Source organism: Lissotriton helveticus, chromosome 11 (genome assembly GCF_964261635.1).
Source record: "Lissotriton helveticus chromosome 11, aLisHel1.1, whole genome shotgun sequence".
Lineage (NCBI taxonomy): Eukaryota > Metazoa > Chordata > Amphibia > Caudata > Salamandridae > Lissotriton > Lissotriton helveticus.
The window spans coordinates 209,951,050-209,973,324 of NC_136072.1; the positions used below are offsets into that span (position 1 = coordinate 209,951,050).

Genomic DNA, 22,275 nt, shown 5'->3' on the forward strand with positions numbered 1-22,275 from the left:
GTTCCTACTGATGTCCTGCCCCTGCACTGATGGTACATATGGGAGCTTATTCAGTTGTACAAATCTTAAAGGGCCAGTCCATGTCAAATCATGAGCTAATATTTCACCCCTTAGGTCACTCTGCCAATTAAGCATTTTTGTGGGCTGTGGAGTATGAGGTCTGCAATGCAGGTAGGGAACGTTTCTTCAAATTTCTACTCTAATTCTTCTACAAAAGTCCTATGCTAGCTCATGACTCCAATAGGTTCTTGGTAGAGGAAGAATATAGCACATCCATTTGGGAATAAGAGACGCACTGAAAAAGTTGCCTATGGCACAATTTATGCTCAGGGAGTATATGTATGCAAAAAGCAAATAACATGCACATTAAATTTTGCACAAGGACAAGTTTGGTTTGTAGATTAGCACCTGTAGAAAAAACACTTTTACCCACTCTGCACTAGTGCAGGTCAGTAAAATGTTCTTGTGACTATGGCTGTAGATCTGCACCATCTGAAAGATTCTCACCAGCATAAGGTTGATGAATAACAACTCTCATTGACATCATTTACTAATGAATCATGACATCTGTCTTTCAAGTGATGTTCTTTGCAATACAGCAGTAGTTTGTGGAAGATATATTTGACTATAACTTCAGCACATGACATTTGTAGATATTTTGACGAAAAATATAACTTTTGAAACAATTCTCTCTTATCTGTGTGGAAAAGTGCGTGTGCCACTGGTAACCCCCCACAAAAATAAAATGTTGCCAAGCCAATTCTTGTAATTCTTTTGCATCTTCTTGCTATGTTATGGTCAAATGTGAATTTTGGTCAAGTCATACGTTGGTTATTTTTAAAATAATCAAGGTCTTGATTGGTCCATGTAGAAATACCCCTGTCATTTTTGTTTTTAGACAGAATATCGAAACAAAAATATTGTCATACCAAATTATCTTGTCTAAAATATTGTGTTATGGAAATATCGTCTGCAACAATATCATTGCTAAGAATATCGATTTTAAGGTAAGTAATATCGATTTCGAAAATATCGAAATCCTTAATATCGTTTACAAAAATATAATTGTGTAGTAGTGAGATTTCTAGAGCGCCTGATATCGTTTTTAAAATTATTGTTATGTATTTTAGTATATATTTTAAATATATATTTTATAAGTGTTTTGCATAAATATATATATATTTTAAATATACTTGCTACATTTTTATAAGTTATTAATTTTTGTTTAAGGCAATTTTGTTATTTTTAGTACAGTGGAGGGATGTAGGATTTATAGGGGTACAGGGTCGAAAGTAAAATCATCATAATTAATTATTAATTAATTTTATATTAATATTATTTATTTAATGGATAATTATATTACTGGTGTCATTCATTTTTCATGTTACATTTTAGGTGCGAGTTGTGGGGTCGGTAGGGGTATAGGGTGGGTTGTAAATTAATAATATTTAGGTAATAATTACTTTTTAAATAATATTAATTATCCGATTGATAATTAATTATGTTAATTGTGTAATTCATTTTTTGCATAAAATGTGATGTGCAGGTTGCAGGTTTTGTACGGGTATGGGGTGGGAAGTAAATTAATTATAATTAATAAATAATTCAATTTTAATGAATATTAATTACTTAATTGATAAATATTCATGTTAATTCTGCAATATTTTTTTAGGTTTAATAAATATGTGTGTTATAATTTTCTGATTAAGTATACTAGTTATAATCATGAAATTATAATTATAATTATGAAAATTAAAATGAAAGAAACATATTTAGTTTGCATTATATTAAGCGTACTCATTAATATATGTAATGATTAATATTTATATATTTTTTTTAATGATATTTTGTACAATATTAATGACTGCAATATTTTAAATTCAATATTTTTGTAATTTACTTTATAAAGATAGCATGACGATATTTTTGACAATGATATTTATGTGTCAATATTTTAGTATGGCGATATTTCTAGAGGCAATATTTTGTTAGCGAACAGCGTAATTTTGTGATTATTTCTATTGTGTATGTGTCAAGTATTATAGATAGACTTACAGGTCCAAATCTGATAAAGGCATTTAAAGTGGGATCCATATATGAGTAACTTCATATTCCTTCATGAAACACACCAATAAAATGGGTCTCTCCCATCTTCCTCATTCACAACTCCATAACTCTCACGTCCTCAGGCAGGAACCACGGGAGCCTCATGTACAATTGTGCTGGCACTATCTGAACTACCATGCCAATGAACTTTCACCTCCACCTACAACTCCATCTCCACCTCATCAACAGCTGTAAGATCTAGGTCCACATCACATTCCACTTGACCAAAGCCCTGATAGATTCTCTGGTGCTGAAGATACTGATTTATTAGGTTGAGCATTCAGGAACTCTGGTATATACTTTAGTATATACTTACACGTGTCTATACTTTGTGGGCTCTGGAGATCAGCCCTAGGACTTGTCTGCTTCCACTTACGGACTTTTTTTTCAGTTCAACTGCCTCTATTTAACTGTCTTGATAGAAAACGACCAGTAGAGGTCAGTAAAATACCAGAATTGCTTTCTGCTGAGGGACTCTCTTTTTTAAACATGCTCTGGCAACTGCCTCTATTTAACTTTCTTGTTAGAATATGACCAGCAGAGGTCAGTAAAATACCAGAATCACTTTAGCATTCTCTAGATTACAGTCCAAAGAAATTGTCTTCCACGAGCACCCATAGACAATAATATTTTTTTCAAATCTTGACCACTGAAGGCCCTGATTTTAAATTAAAAACAAAGCTTTGGACTATACCATTTCCAGCTGAAAGGCAATATTTCTCTCCATGTGTACCCATACCTGGCATGTCACGCAGTTTCGTGCTTACTTTCCCTCCATGTTAAAGAACAGTAGATGTTTCAGCAAACAGGCGAATGTGCTGCATAGCTAAATATATATAAGGTCCCAAAGGCAAGACCGATTCAATTGCAAATGTTGTAGAAAAGGTTATCTATTGACCTCCTGGAACACCTTTCCTCTCCCAACAGAAAGATCTCCACCTTTCCACAAGAACCCTGTTTTAGTATTGCATGTGCCACTTGCTTCATACATCACCTGGTGAGTTAATGCTCAAAGAACCTTACTAGAATTCCTTACCTTCATCTTTAGATCCAAAATCGATGCTATATTAATGATCTGATTGATAGATTTACATATAGAAGACAGGTGGTGACATTTGTATTAGTGACATGATTTATACATGCCATTAAATACCTATGACAATGCTGAACTAATTGACAACTTGGGAAGAACTTTAGAGCTTTGTCATTTATAGGTAAAATTTAACCATACATTTGAACAGTAGCAATGACCATACCGAGTTGTTTGTGTACAACTATTTGTCATTGTATCTAAAAACCATCAACAGTAACGAAAAAATATTTTTTTAATAAACATTTACTATGTACAGGTAGTATTCCATATACAAACACATTGCAACGATTGCCTGGATGCCATGTTTATCCTTCAGTAAGTTCACAGAACACTCGGACTTCCGATCGCCGCACACTGTGAAGAGAGCGAATGCTTTCACTCCTGGATTTGATACTAGATCTGTTGAACACCCTCTGTGAGAAGGATTTGCACATCAGAAAGTAAATGATAGGATCAAGACATACATTGCACGCTGACAGACAGAGCGTAGCTTCCTTGCAATAATACAGAATCCTGTGGGCGGGATCACCTAAAAAAGTATCTAGCCGGAGAAACATGAGTGGGATCCTACACACATGGTATGGCACAAAGCATGTGAAAAACACAGCCACAACAACACGTATACTTTGATTATGTTTACGCCGTCTACTTGATGAGCTCGAAAATTGCTTGCTAGATTTTCGGATATGCCGGGAAATTGAAATATAGCAGGCTATTAACACAATCAGCACTGCTATGAACACACACATGTCTATGTAAGTTACTGCTTCGTGCCATGCAACACCAAATGAGCTTTTGAACTGAATGCAGTCTTCTGGTTGGTCCTTGATTGGCCAGACGTTGGTTAGGATCACATTTGGTAAGGCCAGAGTGATCATGCCCACCCACACACATGCAGACACAATATTTGTGAAGCTCATGCTATACATCTTTGAACTTCTGAATGGTTTTACCACTTTGAGATATCGATCGATGCTGATCAGTCCAAGAAATATAATGCTTATATACATGCAGGTGTAAAACAAGACCGTTGCGTATCGGCAGATAAAAAAATCCAGGTTCCATGGTCCAATACCTGCGGTTTGGATTATTTTAAAAGGAAATGTCAAGGTCATCAGAAGGTCAGCGACTATGATGTTTTTCAAGTAGAAGATGAAATTTGTTGTACTTTTGATGTGGAAGAACACCCATGCTGCTTGGCCATTTAGGAAGATACTTCCAAGGAATATGATGAGATAAAGCAGAGGCAACCCAACTCTGACTATTTCGCTTTCATGTGCAGAAATCCCACGTCGATCCACTGTAAAATTATATGCCTTTGTGATGACTTGGTCCATGTAATATGCTGCAGAATGTAAACAAGAAAGACTACATTAGTATATATACCTCATACGAACTGCCCATAACAGAGCTTTGAGGTCACACTAATGACAACGGTCTGCTCTAGAAATGAAAATGACAATGCAAAGAAGAAACTATCTGAAAGTCCCCTTTATCAGGGCGGCAACAAAGCATTAAATGCACAGATTGTTATTGTTTTTCTTTTTCAGAATGAAACTGCTGTTGATAGCTGGCAAAACTGTAATATTTTCCACAATACTCGTTATAACACAAATTATTACTTTTTAGTTGTCCAAAACTCTTCCCACGCAGATTTCTGCCGAGAGGTGTTGGGCTGCAAAGTAGTTGCTCAGACTCACAAAGAAGGCATTGAAGATCTGCAGAACCAAAAAAAGGAAGTTACCTCCCAAAAGGAGGCTATCAAGAAAAAGTCTAGGCAGGAATTAGTGGTGACTGGACAGAACTGCAACTAAATTTTTATAAGTGGACTATAAGTCTTGATGTACTAAAACACACAAGGAGGGCTTTGGCAAATACATTTCCAGAGTTCAAATTGTTACATTAAATTGATTTTATTGTTTATAACGATGTTACCTTATCCAGGAACTAGGTGGCTTACTTACAAGCCCCTTGCGTCACCGGGCGCCACTTTTAATGTCTTAATGCTATGTTACTACAATACAAAGGTGTTTAAGATAGGGAGAATAATTCAATTCTGAACATTTTCTTGAAGTGCAGAATGGGGGAAATAGTGGTGAGAGGTTGAGGCAATGAGTGTAACTGTTTTGTTATAGGGAAACTTGTGGGGAGTCCAGAAGCAGGCATTTATTCGTAAGGACATGTGCCTTCTTCTCTACTACTCCTGGCCTCCCTTCTTGTATTTCAAGTGGGACCTGAGCTTGCCTAACACATTTGAAGGCCGAATTGTAAGAGGGGATAAGTGTTTCTCTCAATTTCCCCGTCTCCACTTTTACTATCTGGACTAGATGTAAGGTCAATGACTACTTTTAATTCAGCCAGTTTTACTGCTCAGATTTCTTGCTTTATAATTGAAATATATTTTTAGAAAAAAAAATACATAATAATTACAGACTTAAATTACTTTAGATGAATATCCATGCACATTTTTACACGTATATGAATGCCATTAGCAAAATCTTAAGTAAAGATGGCATCATGCCTAAATGTTTCATCACACTAAACGAAAGGTGTGTAAACAGGTGTAAGTCCACCTCTTGCCAGTCTTACAGTAATCAGGATTTCCTTTTTGAAAATAAAAATGTATGAACCCGTGGCCACGGGAGTCTTCTCTAATGGTGTGGGGGTAATTTTGCAGTTTTTACTGCTCCCAACCGCCAGGTTTTCTCTGATGGTGAGTGAAAACATGTCATTTGTCCGCCCACTCAAAATAGGGCAGGTGAACGAATGGCAAAACCTCCGATGGCCATTGGTCGGTTAGGCCATCGAACGTCTATGTCAGCTGCGGAGATGAAGTAGCCTTTATGTCAATCGTCAGAAGGGCCGCCCAACACAAAGGGGCCTATTACAATGTTGGACAGAAGGGCCACCCAACACAAAGGGCCTATTACGATGTTGGGCGGACTTGCGTCCGCCCGCCACCATTTCAGAAACAGGACTGACTGACCTCTGGTCGGCTGTCCCGACCACCTCATTATGATGTGACTGCACATGGTGCAGTCACATTCCGACATTTCCCTATGGGAGAATGGGTTACAGCCGTAAACCACCCGTTGTACATGTGCCCATAGGGAAATGTGAGGTGGATTAACAGGGGGCACGGCCACCAACTGGAGGCTGCAAAGAAAAGGGGGCTCTGCCAGGGTCCCCCAAACATGCTTTCCAACAGCCCAAAAGGAGTTTTGCTTTGTACCTGCCACTTATCCCTGCAACTGTGTCCGTGCTGAGAGGAGAGAAGACCCACGAGGCAGCAGCAGGAGCCGAGGAGCCGAGTCCCCCCCGCCGCCGCCTTTGCCACCAGAGCGGCCGCCGAGCGGGGGGACTTCAACCCCCAGGAGCCTTTGCGGGGGCGCTCCCAGTGACGAAGCGTTAGGCGCCAGGCGGCGCATAAAACAGCAGCGCTCCCGGAGCGCTGTGGGAGCCCAAAAGGAGTTTTGCTTTGTACCTGCCACTTATCCCTGCAACTGTGTCCGTGCTGAGAGGAGAGAAGACCCACGAGGCAGCAGCAGGAGCCGAGGAGCCGAGTCCCCCCCGCCGCCGCCTTTGCCACCAGAGCGGCCGCCGAGCGGGGGGACTTCAACCCCCAGGAGCCTTTGCGGGGGCGCTCCCAGTGACGAAGCGTTAGGCGCCAGGCGGCGCATAAAACAGCAGCGCTCCCGGAGCGCTGTGGGAGCCCAAAAGGAGTTTTGCTTTGTACCTGCCACTTATCCCTGCAACTGTGTCCGTGCTGAGAGGAGAGAAGACCCACGAGGCAGCAGCAGGAGCCGAGGAGCCGAGTCCCCCCCGCCGCCGCCTTTGCCACCAGAGCGGCCGCCGAGCGGGGGGACTTCAACCCCCAGGAGCCTTTGCGGGGGCGCTCCCAGTGACGAAGCGTTAGGCGCCAGGCGGCGCATAAAACACCATTGCCCCCTCCGCGTAGCGGGACGCGAGCGGGTCCAAGCGCGGGGCTAAGCCCGGGCCAAGGGCGGGCCCGTTTTAGCCCGTTCTAGACTGTGAGAGACTGGACTGGGCCATCCCTCTAACTCCCAAACTTCAAATTGACTAGTGGCAAGGTAAACTAATTTAACATCTATTGTGTGACTGGCCTATTGTTAGTTATCCATTGCTGGGGCCTGGTTGTGACCTATTGTCTGCACATCATGTCTAAACAAAAAACGCCTGTCACTCCGGCTAACACCATGCACAACTACCTAGTCCAGGTAGTGACAAAAATCAATAATAACCGGAGGACCTCCCTAGGTACGGGGGATTCGCCACCCTGTGCCCAAATCAATCAATCAGGGGTGTCCCAGCCTGCAACTGATGATCTTATTGTCTCCGACCCTAGTGAAGTCCTAATTGAGCATTTAGAAATTAATGGTTCAATGACCACAATGGACCATCAATCTGACCCCTTTACAGATCTGATCAACTTAGATGACCAAGACAAATCTGTGTTAATTGAGGAGGCAGACATAGAAACCATTACCTCCCCAACACCTGTCCCTGCCCCGAGAGCAAAAAAAGGGATCACTAAGGCGCCACCTAGAAGAGGTGGCTTACGCTCTTCTAAAAATAAACCCGCAACCCCACCTAGACGAGCAAAAAGAAAGAAAGAGGATGGGATACGGGAAGAGGAGTATGAAAATGAAGATGGGGAGGATATTCTTTTAACTAAGCTCATGGGCGCACTAGAGTCTAAACTACTAGGTTTAATGAAACCCCTCATATCTAAGGTTGACCAATTAGTTACTAAGGTCAACAAGCTAGAATCCCTGCTAAGGAAAACCAATGAGGGGGTGGGTGAAATAGCAAATCTAGTTGCTTCAAAAATTGACCAAATGGAGACTGCGGGAAGAATAACAGGGGTGACTGTTGGTTCACAAGCTTCTTCAGACCATGTCCAACACGCTAGCCCCAGGAATGATACTAACTCTGGTATGAATCTTCCTTATGAGTCAGCCCAATTAATGGCCAGCAGTATCCCTGAGACCCTAAACCCAGAATCTGCCCCAGTTGAACTAATTGTTGAAGCCTCGCCCCTTATCCTAGTACTAGCTAACACACCCTTGCTCAAAACTGGTCAGATCGAATCCCCTGACTCGTTAAGAAATAAGGCTCTCCAGTGGTTGAGTAGTAATATGCATATATCCCCCTGGGGTAAGGAAAAATTATCAGACGATCTGCTTACAGCAAGAAGAGTTAGGTGGATAGGTACTAAGCCAAAGAAATTTCAAGGGGATTGTGTGGTCTTGAACTTTAAGGGCCCCGATGTTCTGCCCGATGTCCTACGGAATATTCTTCCTCCACAACGTAGGACAGCTGAAATAGTTCCACTGACACTGGATTTCTTCTACAGCAGAAGGGGTCTAGTAGCAAAGTCGAGTATACTAAGAACTAAATGGACAGTAGTGGGAAATAGCAGGGCTAGAACTAATCCAGCATGTGAGTGGGGGCTAAGCTTGGATAATCATTACTCTGTGTTAACGGATTTGAATGAGTGTGATTGACTCACATATGTCTCCTCTACTACCCTGAATGTGTGGACGGGCAAAGGCTGTGCTAAGATTGCCATGTCAGATGAATCCATACCAGTCCCAGTTGAATCTTGTGCTTCCGATTCGGAAGAACAAACCCGAGCCCAGGTGGATGAGGAAAAATCATCGGAGGAAGTTGAGTCACTATCGAGATTGAATAAAAAGGTAATACTAGGAGCAGATCCTGCAGAAACACTGATCATTCCCGACATTGCCCAGACTTACTCCCAGCAGGCTAAACCAAAGCTACTAATCATTTCATGGAACATAGCCGGAATAGCTAATAAGCTAAATATTCCCGACTGGGGTGATTTTATTAATCAGCAGGACATCATCATGTTCCAAGAAACTTGGTCGATTATCCCAATTTTTAGGCAAGGGTATTTAAACTTCTTTATCCCGGCAATTAGTAACAGAGTGGGACGTCCCTCGGGGGGCCTGTTAATTTGGGTACGCCAAACTCTGAACTGTTCGGTTAAGCAAAGGTCTATTCCCTCTAACGATATTTTGGCACTTGATTTCTCCTGGCAAAATGGTCATCAACTAGCCCTGTTTAATTTGTATTCAAGGGGAGTAGCAAGGGGTAAATCATCTGAGACCCTATCGTGTCTTGAGAACAATATTGAACAGCTACCAGACTCCTCTCACATAATAATAGGCGGGGATTTCAATACCACCTTCGAGCCTTTGGGTGAGGAGGATAAAGTCCTGGCTGAAGATGAGGACTCCAAGTGGGGTATACCCCAACTAGATATCCCTGTAATTAAGACTTGGAGCACGGTAGCAATACAATTGAAAAGTTTTTGTCTCTCACGAGGACTTAGAGCAGTGAACGGCCGGACAGTGTCCGATTGTAGGGGGGAAAACACCTTTGATAATGGTAGATCGGCAAGCAGGATAGATTATATACTTCTAGATGTAAGGCTCTGGGATAAATTAGAGGATATGGAAGTGAAGGCTAAGATTGAAAGCGACCACAATCCATTGTGCCTGACACTACATACCTACAATGAAACATTTGACCATCCTAGAGAGGATAACATGGTCACACAGGACCTAGTATGCTCCAATAACTCCCGTTACCTGAAGTGGAGCATGCTCCTAGAAGATCTCGTTAAAATAGAGACTCTAAAGAAAGTAGTAGTGGGTGAAGTTGCTAAAATTAAGTCCCATTTTGGACAGACTAACTTTATCAACTACATGATGACTGCCCATGACACATTTTTTACCACAATCCAAAGTTTCTTCCGGAAAAAAACCCCCGTAAGCAAAATGAAGAAACTACAAGACACTAGGGGGTGGTTTGATAAGAATTGCAGGGCAGCTCGAGATAATCTCGGGAAGGAATTAAGACTAGGAAGGCCTGAAGCAGTAAGGCTGGCGAGGAATCAGTATAGGCAGGTTCAAAAAGCGGCCAAGAAGCGTTGGGACGAGGATTGTTGGCAAGAACTTAAGGAGATCTGTGCCTCCAAGGATTCAAAGCGCTTTTGGGCCTCAGTGAAATGGGCAAAGGGTGGCATAGCATCCCAGCCTGTTAATAATGTTGCAAAGAACAGCTGGATAGAATACTTTCAACCACAGTATGCCCGTAATTATATGTTTAATAATGTTAACCTTCCTCTACAAGTCTACTACAAAACACCACTATTTGTTGAGGGGGATGTGAGTGTTGTATTAGACTGTATAGCAGGGGGGAAAGCACCAGGCATGGATGGTATTCCGGCTGATATCTTTCTATCTGACCGGAAGTCCTGGTGCACCTACTTTACAATGTTGGCCAATGCAGTGGCTATGGGAGGGGAAGTGCCCGCCTCATGGAAGGGAGCGGAAATAATTCCCATATATAAAAAAGGTGACCGTTCCCTGGCTAAAAACTATAGACCCATTAGTTTAATTGATACAGCTCAAAAGCTAATGGGTCGACTAGTCCAAAATAAACTGCAGCAATGGATCGACGCAAATAACATCTTGTCACCCTATCAAGCTGGGTTTAGGCCTTTAACCAGTAGCGTTGACCAAGTTCTCCATTTTTTAACAATTTATTGGAGAAATGTCACCCTGAAGAAGGGGACATTGTATGCAGTTTTTGTAGATTTAAAAGCCGCTTTTGATTTAGTCCCTAGGGAAAAACTCTGGCAGACCTTGGCGGATGCAGGCATAAAAAAGGAATTGCTCACACTCCTCGTTCGCCTACATGAAAATAATTTCGCAAGGATACGATGGGGCAAACAAGGAGAGGTGACTGATTCCTTCCCGGTTGAACGTGGGGTGCGGCAAGGATGTGTCCTAGCCCCAACCCTCTTCTCCATTTATATAAATGGTATTGTGGAACATCTAGAGAAGATTGCTAGTGACGCCCCTGTAATTGCCGGCTCCCGTGTACCAGTTCTCATGTTTGCGGACGATACATTATTACTTTCCCGCACCCCTAGTGGGTTACAAAAAGTAGTTGACGCCTTTGGTGTATATTGTGATGATAAGGGCCTAGAACTAAATACCACCAAAACGAAATTTATGTGCCTTAATCAACAGTCCTCGTTTAAGGGTGTAATAAAATATAAAGGAACACCCCTAGAAAGAGTGGACTCTTTTTCATACCTAGGTATCACTCTGCAAGAAAACATGAGCTGGAAACACCACATAACGACAACCCTTCTAAAATTTAGACAGCTATCAGGTGCTATTTCGCTAAAACACCGCACTTCTCTGACAAAGCCTTTGAATTGTGTCATGGAAATTTACTCTATGAAGGTCCTGGGGGCTTGTTTATATGGCTCTGAATTATGGGGCTTCTCAAACTTGAGCGATCTGGCCAGAGCGGAAAATAGGTTTCTAAGAGGGGTTACAATGGTCCCCCAAAGTACCCCAATGATCCCGTTAAAATTAGACTTGGGCAGAAAATCAGTTGTGGACATAGCGAGGCTTCGGCCCCTCCTGTATTGGAGGCGAATTATGGTGACCCCAGAGTTAGGCCACTATGCAGCAGCACTGATGGATGTCATCAAATTCGACCGCTTCCATACTATCCCATGGCTAAGGGAGTTGCGGGGCCTACTTACAGAACTGAAATTGGGCCACCTATGGGACAACAATGATCCAACCTGCTTCCCCTCAAAGGAAAAGCTAAAAGACCTTTATTGGGAGATGATATACCTTGCAATATTTAGGGACAGTACAAGTGTAATGTTAACATCTCGCTTTTTAAACTTAAAAATGTACCCATCATACGAATGTTTTTGGGACCTAATAGAAAAACCGTATGATAGAAAACTGTATTTCCAATTTCGCATTGGTACATTACCACTAAATGCGTTTAAGAAGCATTGGTCCCAGATATGGGATGAACATTGTCACTATTGCATTGGGGAAATTGAACACATCTCCCATTTTTTGTTTTGTTGCCCACTGTATTTGGCCCCCAGACGTAAGTGGCTAAAACCGGTGTGTCTAAAGTTGGGAACCCGAAACCAAGCCGAAGCCCTTAGGATACTTGAATCTGATTGCACAACATTGTATGTGGTTGGTGTAGCAAAGTATTTGGCATGGTCGTGGCTAATTCGTACCCGATCATTATTGGCTACTGTATCACAATGAAATTATGTATATCCATAAACTGTTCTATTGCAACAAACTGTATGTTTTTAAACCTATGAAATGTGTTTCTCAAATTGTAATAATGTGTTGTAATTTTATGATCTTTTATTACGCTTATTCGACATCAAATGTTTAATGTGGATTTTTAGAAGTATTTTTATAAGTAGTATTTATTGTATAGGGTTAGGTGAATGCTTTTATGACAAAATGTCGAATAAAGCTTATAAATTGAATTGCTTTCCAACAGGGATTCCATGTCGAAAAGGACGGCTTGGAAACCCTACCAGAAACCGTGCATCGTAATCCAGATGGCGCAAACCGTCGTCCATTTGGATTATGGGCTGGTTCCGACTGACCAACGGGCTCCTTGACTGTTGACCTCAATGGCCGTCAGGTTTCAATTCCGACCGCCCAAATCAAAATCAGCCAGTCAGAATTGAAACCGACGATGGCGGTCATAAGGCCCCTGACATGAGGTTGCAGGCCTTACAAATGACATCATAATAGGCCCCTAAATGAGGCGGGTAGACTTTCACTTTGGTGGAATGGGTACTTCCCGACCAAACTTTAAATTAAACCCATAATTTTTAACTACATTTAATTCATAATAAAAAAAGTTAGTAAAGTGGTGAATTTTATTCGTAGAAATTATTTATAAATTAAATTAATGCACTTAAATTAATTATTCATTTAATATACATTTATTTTTTGAGTCAATGTTATGTAACAATTTACTTTATTAGTTAAAGGTTGAAATAAATATTTGAATTTAAATTCAGGTTACAAATTAGATTTTTTTTTATAATCTTTAAAGTATAATACACTTTGATATTTTTTCTGTATACTTTCCCATGGGTAGACCTCTGTCATTGTGGTGGTGGGTCACCCCACTTATGTGTGCAGTGTTACTAGTAGTAAATTCACACTTGTGAATCATGCTGTAAGAGGCTTCACCCATTAATTTGACGGGGTGTATATCTACATCTAGGTGTAAATCTACACTCAGATGGGTAGAAAATAAAATTGTGGTGTGAAGTTGCACCTGGGTGTAGTAGTAATTATGCATGTGAGTAAACACACATATTTACTTTTGGGAATAGGTCTTATAGAGGCAAATCCATACTCAATGTTGCTCATGAACAAAAAACACTATTACAACCTTACTTTGTGAAAGGGAGTAGATCAAGTACTACTTTGATGGCAGACACAACCTTACATATGACTTACAAATGACTCTCTTTGGTGCAATGCAACTAACATCAGGTCTGCTCTGGTGTCAGTACTGTCTATATGTACAGTCCCACAATTAAAATAATAGCAGTAGATTTGGCATTGATAAATTGCCTAGAACTATATCAGATTTATCAAGCTACTAGTTCCACTGCAGTATTGAGAACACAAACGTTGGGATCTCATACAACTTAGAGATGCTGTTGCAGGGACGCACATAGTAGTTCCTGCTAGCCTCTACCAGACATCTCTGCCTCTCAGTCTTTCTCTTTTAGTTAATATCCCTCTCTTTCTCTCTTACTCTCTGTCCCTCGGCCTTTAACACACAGGCATGAAAACTCTCTTTCTCTCACACACACATACACACATGCACTCACACAAAAACACACATGCGGGGGGACACACATGTTCTTTAGAAAATTTGCTGAAACTATGCCACACTCCTGAGAGATATAAACTTCCTTTTTTGTGTTCCGGTGATCATTTTCCAGTTCCACCTGTTAGCACGTTTTATAACCCCTACACACTTGACATCCTCTTTCCTAGTTCCTCTTACCTGTAAAGCCTGAAAAGATACTCTGTTTTGGAATGGAAGTATCAAATGCAGCTCCCAAGAGTGTGTGTACCTGCAATAACATCCGCAAAAGAAATGTCCTTTTGTGAGCAAAACAAAGCAGCTAATTTTAATAAGAGTAGACAATCGCTGGCACAGGCATTCGCTTTGCCGTTCGTATCTAGGGGTTTGTTGTGTTGTAAGAACGTTGTATGTACATGAAATCCTGTAATTAACCAGCCTGTTCCTCCCATTCGAAGAAAGACTCAGAAAGGGTAAATTTGTGGATGTGTATTGCAGTTGCACCATACATTAGAATATTACACATAGGCATGCAGGGCTTAAGTGTTGTTACAATTTCTGGATGTACATTATCGCAATTCCCTTGTACAACGTTGGAAAGCTTTCATCGCCTACTTCGGCAATCAGAACTCTGGGGCATATTATCAAGGACCGGTGTTAACATTATCGCTGTTTTATTGCCAGGAAACTGCCGATAAAACGGCGATAATGGGCTTGATAATACGCCCTTGTTAATTTCCATAGAAGCCCATGTTCTGATGTTAACATGGGCTTCTATGGGAATTAACAAGGGCATATTATCAAGCCCATTATCGCCGTTTTATCGGCAGTTTCCTGCCGATAAAACTGCGATAATTTTACCACCGGTCCTTGATAATATGCCCCTCTGTTCTTCTTATTTTCACCACTGCATTTGGTGAACTGTGTAATAAGATTTAGTGTCCCACAGGGTTTCACTCCTAGGCTATATCATTCTTCAGCTTATAACTGTTAAGGTGTGCTACGAAAGAATATACTCTAGTCCAAAGTACTTACAATATTGAATTCAAGTTGCCTTCAATAAGAAGGAAGTCCTTTTATGCACAAATCATTGTAGGCAAAAGCGTCACTTCCTCAAAATTACATTTATTTCAGGTCCTGTATAAAATGTTAGAATCAATAATACATGTTAGACCCCACTGGGATTGAAAACCACCTTTAATTTACTGTATGAGCTTGAAAAACTGACAACAGATATTGAAATGCTGAAATATGAATTTAATATCAATGGATTTCTAAGGAATTTAGATGTAAAATTCGTTGAGCAGCCAAGAAACATTTAAGCTTATGTCTATGGAAACCATTTAATTCTATAAAATAAATGCTATTTAAAGCACAATTGGCTTTTGCCTACATTCATGTCTGTAGGAAAGGACTACCTTCATGTTGAAGGTTGCTTGAATTCAATCTGGTGAACTCTGAAAAATGTCGTCCTAATTCCACTGCCCATATTTAATATCCCTTCCCTCCACCTTCAGAAGTACGGTTATCCATGACATAAAGTGACTTTTCATTTGCTTAGTAAGAGGAAGGAGACAGAGACGAAGAGAGGAGTGAGAGAAAGAAATAGAGAAAAGATGGACAGAAAAAGCAGGAAACAGAAATCAGCTAAGGATAGATAAAGAGAGAGAGTATGCGATGGAGACAAGTGGAAAGAAAAAACAGAATAAGTGAGCTGCCAACAGGAATATAGACAGATTTGAGGAATGGAAGAAAGGGAAAATTGCCAAGAAGAGGGAAATAGCATCAGTGGACGTACAGAGTGGGTGGAAGCAAGGCCGCTAATTTTAGGCAGAGGTATGCAAAGAGAGGAGGCATATGGGAGTGCTGTGTACATTGCAATATATGTGCTAACTCCAGTTTTCGCACATGTCGCAAATTGGAATTTGACAGCAAACACTGCAGCCTGAAATTTTTCTAAGATAATATTGGCAGATCAAACCAGCTGATATTTTCTGGAGGAAAAAGGGCTGAAAAGTATTGGTACTTGCATATTTTGGTGTGGTAAGCGACAAAATAAACATGTTATGCCCCCTTTTCACAGGTACAACTCATCATCAGAATAATATACTGCATCCAATATTTAACAATGCCCAAGGTATTGTTATTTAAGGGCTGCAATACATAACAATGCAGTACTGTGGCACCCATAATCAGGCCCTAAAACATGATACTGTAACAGTCCACTTTTGCACTCTGAGCCCAGCAGCCATTTCAATCTCTTGATGGCTGTATCTTTGTCTTTGATACTGTACAGCACTATGCTGCCTTTGAGCTAGGTTCATGCCATGCAAATACCACCTACAAACAATATATAAGTACAAGACCTGCATCTCTATTATTTTGTGGCTTTCATGTCAATGCTCAGTGCAGACATCATTGAAGCTAAAGTAAAATGCTCTGTTTGTTTTAGAGCTTAACTACTGCCTATTGCATCTCTTGGTAGTCCCCACATAGCATTTTTTGTGGGTTTTTTCTGGTCTGAAGCCAAGTTTCTGCACTCAGTGTTTAAGTGCTGCTTTGCCTTGTAATTGACCTTGAGCTTCTGCTTCTCGAACAGATTAATACATGGCGTTATTTGTTTCCATGGAAGCGATAGCAATCAGTTCAAGTTGTTAGAGTGATAATGCATCTACAAACCAAAACACTCCCAAGTTTAATAGTTTTGTTTGTATATTCCGTGGGTAGATGAACGTGATACCTAGGTGTAATCACTCATTACACTGACACACTCAGCTGCCCCCAAACCACCCTTTTTCATTATTTCTGGTCTTTTTTAGGGTCTTAAAACTGTTGTAGAAAGGAGTGCAAAGCCAGACTAAAGTGGGGGAGCCTGGCCACTTATTCATTTTTCTTTTAGTAACATTTTTGTCAAAACTCTGTTTTTAATTACATCCTCCATTTTCCTGTACTTTTATACATAGATGTATGGTAAACTTTTTTATGCATGACTTTGAGTATATTTAACAATAACCAATGAAACTTAGTAGGCCATAGGTCTTCGAGTGAGAGAGACGATTAGGGAAGCTTTCTTTAAATTTTCAGAACTGCATTGTTTTCCCTGTGGCACTTACTAAGGAAAATCGTGCTCCTGTTTCCCACTTATGACTCATTTTTCGCATCAAGGCAAAAATTGTGATGCCGTAATGATTTTTATGTGTCTCAAAAAGCACTCATGGGCAAAGACCTATTCCATCCACCCAATGTACTTCTTCGTGGGAAGGATTATCACTAATAAGACCCTAAAGAAGCTTACCTACTTAAACACATTTTAATCTAACATAATTGGAACGTTTTGAGCTCTGCCCCTTCTTCCATCTTCTATCAAGAACAGAAGATTTGTCTGCACCTCTAATGAATGCTGTAAGGGTGACTACATCAATCCTGGACTGATAGGACAGGTCTAACTATTGTGCTGTGTGTGGTACACTCTGAGTGTCTTCTCTAGGAAAGTTAAAGACAAAGCCACAATCTTGGACAGCTCCAGCATGGGATGCCCAATTGTCCATACAATGAACAGATATGTTGTACACCACAGAAGGGAGCACCAAAATATCACAGTAAGTAGGGATCGACAAGACAGCACTTATTTTGCACACACCACCTGTCTGGGTCTCTTAATGTTGATCTCACATTAAGCGTCTGTGTCAAATGAGCTATTTTTCAGGTTCGCCTGGGTTAGACATCTATTGTGTGGTTTCCCGTTACTTTATGCCTCTACTTCCTATACTTTGTATTTTTGATGCTGTGCTGGATTTCGTTTTTGCTGGCATAGATGCTTCAGGCACTTTGACACTGCTGATCAGTTTCAAAGTGCTCCCCGTGTAACTTGTGATCGCAATTGGTTCTCCCTGATTGGCATATGTGATTTACTAGTGAGTCCCTAGTAAAGTGCACCGAAGTGTTCTCGGGCCTGTAAATCAAATGCTAGTAATGTACCTGCTGCACTGATTGTGCTACCCACATGAGTAGCCCTGAAAAGGTATCTCGGACCTGCCACTGCAGTGTCTGTGCACGGTTCTAAACTGCCATGGCAACCTGGCAAGTGCGCCAACTTGTCAGGGCCTAACCTTCGCTTTTCTTACATGTAAGACACCCCTATGGTAGGCCTAAGGTCCCCCCCCCCCCCCATGGGCAGGGTGTGGTGTATGTGAAAGATAGGACATGTACTGGTATGTGACATGTCCTGATAGTGAAATACTATCAATTTCATTTTTCACTATTGAAAGGCTGTCTGTCCCATAAGATAGAATGGGACATACTTTGTAACATCTTACAAGCATAACTTCCCATTAGTACAAGATAGGCAAATAAAGTTTAGGCTCTCCGAACTCAGAATTTAATAACACATCTTTTAATAAAGTAGGCAGTTTCTTGTTTACTCATTCTGTGTGCCTCTGCCTGTTTATAGATTGAATGTCTGGTTTTGGAGTGACAGGGGCTGGGGATGTGCTTTGTATTTTTGATGCTGTGCTGGATTTCGTTTTTGCTGGCTTAGATGCTTCAGGCACTTTGACACTGCTGATGAGTTTCAAAGTGCTCCCCGTGTAACTTGTGATCACAATTGGTTCTCCCTGATTGGCATATGTAATTTACTAGTGAGTCCCTAGTAAAGTGCACTGAAGTGTTCTAGGGCCTGTAAATCAAATGCTAGTAATGGACCTGCTGCACTGATTGTGCTACCCACATGAGTAGCCCTGAAAAGGTATCTCGGACCTGCCACTGCAGTGTCTGTGCACGGTTCTAAACTGCCATGGAAACCTGGCAAGTGCGCCAACTTGTCAGGGCCTAACCTTCGCTTTTCTTACATGTAAGGCACCCCTATGGTAGGCCTAAGGTCCCCCCCCCCATGGGCAGGGTGTGGTGTATGTGAAAGATAGGACATGTACTGGTATGTGACATGTCCTGATAGTGAAATACTATCAATTTCATTTTTCACTATTGAAAGGCTGTCTGTCCCAATGGATAGAATGGGACATACTTTGTAACATCTTACAAGCATAACTTCCCATTAGTACAAGATAGGCAAATAAAGTTTAGGCTCTCCGAACTCAGAATTTAATAACACATCTTTTAATAAAGTAGGCAGTTTCTTGTTTACTCATTCTGTGTGCCTCTGCCTGTTTATGGATTGAATGTCTGGTTTTGGAGTGACAGGGGCTGGGGATGTGCATGCACTGTAAGAGCCTTGAGAGGGGGAGGGGTAGAGATGTGCCTGTCCCTTCCTGGATGACTCAGATCTGAACTGAATGGGCCCTGGCTACATTTAGAGTAGTGGGAGGAGATTTTCTTGCACCTCAATAGAGCCTGTCTCCCTTGCACAATGCTGTCTACACCTCCTGTGGTCATACTGCACCAATGAGGACAGAACCGGTTTGGACTGGGCTCAGAGACCCTTGCACAAAGAGAACAAAGACATTTGGGATATAAGTATTACACCTAAAACCCCAGAACTTTAGATCACTTCTGGTTTCAAGAGGAGGTTTTGCCATGTAGAAGAGCTGAAGAGCTGTGAGAAGGAGTACTGCCCCTTTGCTGTGTGCTGAGTGGGGTTGGCCTGCAGTCGCTGTTTCTGCCAAGAAGAGGACAATGACTGGAACGTTGCTTTGAACCTGCTTGAAGAAGATCTTCAAGGGCCTGTGTGCATCGATGCGCCGCTGCCGAAACGACACAGCGCCTTTCACTGCTGCAAGAACGATGCATTTGAGGGATTGAGGCTCAAGAAACCAATGCAGCACCACTCTATGCCGCTGCATCGATCGCCGATGCATCCCGGATTTCCACACATCTTACCTGTGTTACACTGTGTGGCAAGTTTTCCCGACGCATCACCCACGGACGAGAATTGTCTTGGAGTCGATGCATCACTTCCCCCTACAGACCACATTTAATGCATCGCTTCAATTGCGTGCAGCAGAACTGTCGCATCGACTCCCTACGGTCTCAGGAACTAACACATCTATTTGTTTCTCGACGCTTCCCATCTATGCAGCTGTATGGCCTTGTGAATTGTGACGCATTTACAGGTACTTTGTGAGAAATCACGCATCCATAGTTTTCTTTGGACCCAGTTGCTTGAAACCCTTCTAAAGTCATATTCTTATTACATGTATGTTGGATTTTTGTCGTTTTGGTCTTGTTGAATTTAGAGAAAGATACTTTATTTTCCCTAACTGGTGAGGTGTCCATTTGTAGTGTTATTACTGTATTACTGTGGTTTTTAGTACAAATACTTTAAACATTAGTCTGTCTGCTCATGCCAAGCTAGCCAGGGGATGAGCAGGGGTTATCTAAAGTGTGTATCCCCTAAACCCTGACTAGAAGCAAGTTTCCTTATTTGGAAAACGGTACCTACCTCTGTCAACTAGAGACCCCCATTTCTAACAGCCCTGAATATAGCCATTATGTAAACAGTATATGTTCAAGGGAAGGTGTGGCAGAAACATTGTGTCCACCACACAATGTAAGGTAAAATTGAACATCCAGTGACACATTCTTGTCATTGCTCTGAAGATTAGGGTTATGCAGTTGATCTGGTTGTGATCTGGAGGTAGGATATTATAGGACTTGGCAGTTAGATATTTGAAAGGAGGCTTTTTTAAAGTGACTAATGTCCAATGTTGGTATTCATTGCAGTTACCTCTGGGTTGAGGACTCCTGATCTCTGTATCAGAGATCAGTTATTACGCTCATGTTGGCATTTTAGTCTGGTTGCAGTAGCAGCAAAAGAGCCTAAGATATTTTTTGCATACTGAGCAACACAGTGGTCCAAACAGGAATTGATGTAGGCTCTCACAAGTACTAATATAGCTCTATGTTTTTAGATAGTTATGGAAGAATGGGACTTGTTTTTTTTTAACTGTAGGTGACATCTACTTACCTCTGCACTAATTTATTGTTCCTTTGAGGCATTAGAAACAAAGATGACACTGAGATTTTGTACTTTTTCCTTAAGCTTACTGTTGAGCTTGATCAATTTGGAGGATGTTTGAAAGTGACAAATTCCCCTTCACGCAAATATGATATGAACTGTATTTGCAACATAAAAAAATGCAGATTTTTGAGTGGCATCCTGTCCTGAATGTCAGTGAGAAGACATAGAAGGTCTAGCCTGGTATTAAACCTGTAGAGATATTACTATGTGCCTGTGTGTCATCAACATAAGCCTGAACTAACACCTGTGATCTGTGAAAAGATTAACTATAGGATGCAGGGCTATCCCAGTCCTATGCCAAGATCTGAAACCAGATTGAATTCAGGACAGTAACTAGTGAATATCGAGGGAGTCCTCAGGCTGCTACCTGGTGTATTTTGCAGAAACTTGGCTAGAACTGAAAGATTCGCAGTTTGCTCCAAGCTAGACAGCTCAAATGTGAAAAGGTTGAAGCTCTTTAGAAAAAAAGCCACTATGTGTTCTTTGAATGAGACAGGCACATGAGAATCCTTGATAGAAAAAACACTAAGGTATCGCAGCAAGTTGTACCTAATTACTCATTAAATAAGTAAAGGAGGGGCATAATTATCGCTGGCCGCACTCAGCGTGAAAAATGTTATAGCCGGCTATCGCTGGTAATTATCGCCATGCTAGAGCTGTATTAACAACGCATAGCGCAATGGGGATAATCATTCCAGCGATAGCGGTGTTGTCCATGGAACATCGCTGGTTTTTCAGCGATGTTCCATGGAAAACGGGGATAACCTTTCTGATACGACCCTGTGGTTGTATCAGCATAATCCACCCCAATGGTAAGTATACCTAAGTCAGCATTTTTGCAGACGTTCATTTTTGGCGAAAACCGTGGTTTTCGCCAAAAACTAACGTCTGCAAAAATGCGTGGGCCTCCTTGTAAATATTGCGATGTACACATCAGCGATAATTTACAAGGAGAACTGCCCAGTGATACCCACTTTGCATCTCATTAGAGATGCAAAGCGAGTCATCGGGACAACGGGTGCTAACACGTGGTAATGCATCCGCTTGTAGATAGGGCGATGTCATTTTCGCCGCTTTTTGGCCTTTAAAACCAAAAAAGCGGCGCTTGATAATATGCCATATAAGGGGTCATCAAAATATTGCTTGAATACGGGGAGCAACAATCTATTCATCTGCCCTTTATTTAGAAGAACTAAAAGGATCATAATCGATGCATTAGCAGTCATCTATCCCTGGCATGGGCTGACTAGAGTGCAAGAAGATCTGAGTTGAAAGGAACACAAGATAGATAAACAGTTGATGCCTGGTGCAATCATCCCCGGTGGTCATTTAACTCTGATGGAGACGGTAACTTCAGTTGTCGCCCACA

General features: G+C 41.3%; 1 protein-coding gene across 1 annotated transcript in view; it reads right to left on the reverse strand.

Moving 5' to 3' along the window:
* Window positions 1–3,318: 3,318 nt before the first annotated feature.
* GPR87 (G protein-coupled receptor 87) overlaps window positions 3,319–22,275 on the reverse strand; it is a 70,735-nt gene continuing 51,778 nt past the window's right edge. Inside the window, exon 2 of the mRNA XM_078666115.1 lies at window positions 3,319–4,544. Within this exon, the coding sequence (XP_078522241.1) occupies window positions 3,505–4,536 (1,032 nt within the window). The 5' untranslated portion in view covers window positions 4,537–4,544 and the 3' untranslated portion in view covers window positions 3,319–3,504. The remainder of the gene's footprint in view (window positions 4,545–22,275) is intronic.